Source organism: Ursus arctos, unplaced genomic scaffold (genome assembly GCF_023065955.2).
Source record: "Ursus arctos isolate Adak ecotype North America unplaced genomic scaffold, UrsArc2.0 scaffold_22, whole genome shotgun sequence".
Taxonomy (NCBI): domain Eukaryota; kingdom Metazoa; phylum Chordata; class Mammalia; order Carnivora; family Ursidae; genus Ursus; species Ursus arctos.
Window position 1 is genome coordinate 57614229 of NW_026622897.1, and position 6000 is coordinate 57620228.

Here is a 6000-nt window from a genome sequence, read left to right on the forward strand (position 1 = left end):
GTTGGAGACGAAATAACTCTTAGATACACTTTAGTTAAATCCCATGAGAGCTACAGGGGAATACGATATTTTAGAAACAATGTGATTCCTTATTAGGTGACAGATAGAATTCCTTAGAACTCTTATATTAATAGAAATAATTACTACAGAGTAATGTGATAGGAACTACAGACTGTAAATTTTCAGAAGTGGCTTTTCATTCTACATGTGTTCTAGACAATATCTGACTTTCAGCCCCACTTAAGCAGAATTCTATCCCCCAGAAAAAAATGAATTCCATTTGTCTACTTTAGACTGAAGTATACAAAAACTACACAATTAGGATTATTATTGCTCGTACTAAATTATGAATATCATTAAAATTTGTTTGTTGAAAGATGTTTTCTCTCTTGCTATCCAAATACCTATTTACTAGGTTTGAATTGCCTCTTTGCCCACAAAACCTAATCTCTGTATTTGTTCCTTGTCATAGAAGATTGCTGAACCCTGGCTAAATCATTAAGAAATTACTTCTGATGCCATCTCAGGTTTATTCCGAAAGAAACTATGTTATCTTAGAACGACAACTCCTATTGGCAATCATTATAATCAGATCATATGTTAATTCTATAATAAATATTGACACTGAAAACATTCTCAACAAATGCCCCAAGACATCCCCTAGATTTACAAATAGTCATCCTCAGCAGTCATTGATATGTGATTGAGCGTGAACCCATTAAGCAAGCCAGGGTATCTCCCATTTATATGACATTCAGTCTATATTATAGATGCATTGATTTTATGCACACATATGCATATTTTCCATCATCATTCATTAAATGGTCTATGAGCTGAAGTTTTCAGGAATGGTCCACTAGCCTTAAGCTCTGGAGTTGTTAATCTTAGTTAAAACCCCCCATCTCTTCATTAATTTAATAGCCTTGAATGATTAAAAAGCATGATGTCTTATATCTACTGAGAAGCTATGCTATCACCTGCTTGATAGATACACACACACACACACACACACACACACACACACAAACAGATATTTACACATGCTTACGAAAACATGTGTTTACCTTTGCAGAGAACCTCAAATGACACGTAATAACTTTCAGAACTACTTTCATCATCTTTCAAGAGTGTCCATGGTCATTCTTTTTTTTTTTCACTTGAAGTTTAGCGTACAGACATGTTGCATTATTTCCAAGAGTAGAGAGGGGTGATTCAGCAAGTCTATACATTATGGTGTGCTCACAGCAGGTCTAGCCACCATCTGTCACCATACAATGCTATTAGAATACCCTTGACTCTATTTTCTAGGCTGCACTTTTTATCCCTGTGACTTATTCATCCTGCTCCTCTTTACCCAGTTTGCCCTCCATGGCTGTATTTGATATCTTAGTAATCTGTGTCTCTCCAAATTGTATCTTACATTGAAAAAAAAAAACTTCTGTGCTGTGACATTAAGCACATTCTCTGGTTCATGCCTCCTCTATCATCTACCTGGTATAGTGTGTCCTTCCTTATGGGACCAATCATTCGTTATTCTTCAGGAAACAGGCTTCATAATTAAGAACCTAAGAACATGATTTTAACTCTGCTGCCTGCTGTTTTCAGTTGGATTTCAATGTTTCCTTCCCTCACTCTCAGGGCATACCACTACAACTCTTGCTTCATTCCCTCTCTGTTTCTTTCTTCTTCCCTCCCAGAAATACAAGGAAACAAATCCATGAAACTTATGCAATATGTCCAGTTTACCACTCTGCCACTATTCCCTTGTACAGTATTTAACATATTGTGTTTTGATAACACTTGATGAAATAATAAAGACTAGTGGAGGTAACAGAAAAAGGAAGGGTGTATAAAATGGAGCACTTGATTTCACATGATTTTTGCATCTCAAAATTCCCTAATGACTCTGGAGATAAACTGAAATTTTTGTATTATCATCTCACATCAATAAAGGTTTAGGTTTGTTTATATGTTTGTTTGTTTGTTTGTTTTGACACCACATGCTTAGAATACACATCCTCAAAAAAAATTTTAGAGACTAAAACGATCGTGACATACATTTTGTTTTTATTGAGTACCTTGACACTTTAAAACAATGGGTTTGGGTGCATTTAATTCAGTGATAGATGCATACTTGTGAATCCTTCTGGAGAAGAATCCATAAAAGAAGCAGCTGAAAAAGGGAAAGAAAAAGAGAAGAGAAAAGGAAACATCATATCTTCACTATTTTGTTCTTTGTGTTTCTTCCTCTCATTATGCAGTAGCATCCAGACACCTAATGAGTAATAGTCGTTACGGAGGAGGATGATGGGAAAACGATCTAAAATGCAGGCAGGGGCGCCTGGGTGGCACTGCGGTTAAGCGTCTGCCTTCGGCTCAGGGCGTGATCCCGGCGTTATGGGATCGAGTCCCGCATCAGGCTCCTCTGCTGGGAGCCTGCTTCTTCCTCTACCACTCCCCCTGCTTGTGTTACCTCTCTCACTGGCTGTCTCTATCTCTGTCGAATAAATAAATAAAATCTTTAAAAAAATGCAGGCAAATTTCACAAAAGAATTAAATAGGAAACTAAGCCCTCTCATTTAATATTGTTTTTGAAATATTTGATGTAGTTTGGGGACATTGTTACTACTGTATCAAGGGGAAGACTGCAGGTGTTAACCACAATGGATTTTAGGAACACAACATCTTTACCACGTGAATGCGGATCTGCTTGGTCTTGGCACCATAGACAAGTGGATTGAGAAATGGGGGAACCAGCAAGTAGAGGCTAGAAAAGAGGATATGAATATAAGGGGGAACACGAGCACCAAACCTATGTGTGAAGAAGGAGAAGAAGGCAAGGGAGTAGAACTGGAGGAAGACACAGATGTGGGCGATGCAGGTATTGAATGCTTTCCACCGAGCCTCCTTCTGGGGCAAACGAAAAACTGTGATAAAGATCTGCATGTAGGACAAAGTGATAAAGGTAATATCGAATATTGCAACAGTGAATGCCACAAACAAGCCATAGATTTTGTTGATCCGCACATTTTCTGCAGCCAGCTTCACGATGGCCATATGCTCACAGTAGCAGTGGGAGATGATGGTTGTATGGTAAAATTGCAACCGGCACTTTATTAGTACTAGGCACGGAGCTACTAGAATGGCAGCCCTGAGTGTTACCATAGCCCCTATTTGGGAGACCAGCTGGTGGGTGAAGATAGCACCATGTCTTAGTGGATAACAGATGGCCACATAACGATCCAGGGCCATGGCCAGTAGGATGCCTGACTCTATGCACTGAAATGTATGGATAAGCCACATTTGAAGCAAGCAAGACTCAAAATAAATCTCTGGTACATGAAACCAGAAGATGCCAAGCATCTTGGGCATGATGGTGGTTGCAAGTGCAATATCTGTGACTCCTAGCATGCCTAGGAAAATGTACATGGGCTCATGGAGGCTGCGCTCTGATTTGATGATGATCAGAAGCACGGAATTTCCAAACATAGCAGTGAGATACATGGCACAGAATGGAATCCCGATCCAGCACTGCACAGACTCTAGGCCTGGGATCCCTATTAGTGTCAACACAGAAGGCATGAAGACTGTAACGTTGGAGGTGGACATAATGTCTTTGGGTCTCTAAAAGCAAAAGAATAAAGTGTCTCAGTCAGTGGTACTCTTCTCTTCTAATTCCATTTTTTTTATCCAGTCATCATAGTGAGTCTCTCCGATTTTAGCAGAATGCTAAGATCATATTATCCATCTCATTTATACTATTGAAGGTAAAAAACAGATCTGTAGATACTCATCACTGTTTCAGGGGGAGCATTCACAAGCACTCGGCCACAAGAAGAGGTTATGTGCATGGCAGGCCAAATGCATTAGAACCACCAGATCATCCGAGTAAGGAAATCAGCTGCTGACCTCTCTGTTATGTCATTCTACCTGTGGACAAAATAATTGTACTTGTTTATTTTGTTTGGAAAGGACATTTGAATCAGACTTTGAAGAATCTCTCGAGCTACCCAGCAGTACTAATATTTTCCACTGTCTCTAGATCTAGAACTGTCCGTTTGACACAGTCAATCTGACTCTGATGCACATATGATATAAAGCTTGCTATTACAGAGAGTAACAGCTGACATATATATTCACACACACACACACACACACACACACACACACACATTTTAGTTTCCTTGTTATTTTGAGAGTATTGTCCTCTAACACACAGAATAAAATACAGCCAGGAATGCCTGAAACACCCTGGTTTTCCACACTGAGCGGTTATAGCCAGCCTTCCCCTCACCACCCTTTTTAAATTTTATTTTATTCTTGTGTTTCATTTTTGTTTTTTTGTTTTTTTCTTTGTTTGTTTGTTTGTTTTGGTGGTTGCTTCAGACCGCTCTGGATTTTGCTAGGGTGCATCATGCTCGGGTTGTGGTTGATATTTTGGAGTCTGCTCATTCACTCAACCATCCCTCTACAGAATGATTAGGAGAAGGAACTCTCAACAAAGAAAAGAAACAGAAACAATGCCATGTGCCTCAGAATTAATGGATATGGATATAAGCAAAATGTCAGAAATAGAATTCAGGATAGCAATCATGAAGTCAATAGCTATGGTTAAAAACAGCATTAGGGACAATATAGAATCTCTAAAAGCAGAAATGAGATCTAATCAGGTCAACTAAAAAAATGCTAGGAATGAGATGCAGTCTAAATTAGATACTCTAAGAGCCAGGGTAAATGAAACAGAAGAAAGAATTGGTAATCTAGAAGATAAACTGATGGAAAAGAAGGGAGAAGAGGAAAACAGAGATAGGTTTTGCTAGTAGCACATGAGAAAGGAGATGGCAGAGATTAATGATGCCATGAAATGTTCCAACTTCAGAATGACTGGGATCCCCGAGGGGGTGGAGAGAGAGAAAGGGCTAGAAGATATATGTGAGCAAACCAAAGCTGAGAGCTTCTCTAATCTATGGAAGGAAACAAGCATTTGAGGCCAAGAGGCAGAGAGGATCCTTCTCAAAATCAATAAAAATGGATGAACATCCCGACATATAATAGTGAAGCTTGCAAATTTTACAGCCAAGGAAACAATTGCCAGAATAGCCAGAGAGAGGATGTTCCTTACATATGGAGGAAGGAACATCAGAATAACATAAGACCTTCCCACAGAAACCTAGCAAGCCAGAAAGGGATCATGAGACATATTCAGGGAACTAAACAAAAAGAACATGCAGCCAAGAATACTTTATCGAGAAAGGCTGTCATTCTGAATGGATGGAGAGACCCCAAGAATCACAAGAACCAGAAAGAAACAGAAAATCTTTACAAACAGGAACTTTACAGACAATACAATGGTACTATATTCCTATCTTTCCAAAAGTAACTCTAAATGAAAATGGCCTGAATGCTTCCATCAAAAGACACAGGGTTGCAGGGATAAAAAAGCAGGACCCATCCGTATACTATCTACAAGAGATTCATTTTGATCCTAAAGACACCTCCAGATTGAAAATGAGGGGGTGGAAAAGCATTTGCCATGCTAATGGACCTCAAAGGAAAGCTGGAGTAGCAATCCTTATATCAGACAAAGTAGATTTTAAACCAAAGACCATAACAAAAGATTTAGAAGGAAATTATATTATTATTTAAAAAGGTCTATCCAACAAGAAGATCTAACAATTGTAAATATTTATGCTCGCAACATGGGAAAAGCCAATTATATAAACCAATTAATAATCAAAATAATATTGGTAATAATACATTAATAGTAGGAGACTTCAACACTCCATTCACAGCAATGGACAGACCATCTAAGCAGATCAGCAAAGAAACAAGGGCTTTGAGTGACACATTGGACCAGATGGACTTCATAGATATACACAGAACATTCCATCCTAAAATAACAGAATATTCATTCTTCTCGAGTGCACATGGGTCTTTCTGCAGAATAAACCACATACTGGGTCACAAATCAGGTCTCAACAGATACCAAAAGATTGAGAT

General features: G+C 38.7%; 1 protein-coding gene across 1 annotated transcript; it reads right to left on the reverse strand.

Moving 5' to 3' along the window:
- Positions 1 to 2670: 2670 nt before the first annotated feature.
- LOC125282485 (olfactory receptor 52A1-like) lies at positions 2671 to 3609 on the reverse strand. The gene has a single exon (XM_048217355.1). The coding sequence runs from the start codon at positions 3607 to 3609 to the stop codon at positions 2671 to 2673; it is 939 nt and encodes a 312-aa protein (XP_048073312.1).
- Between the last annotated feature and the right edge of the window lie 2391 nt (positions 3610 to 6000).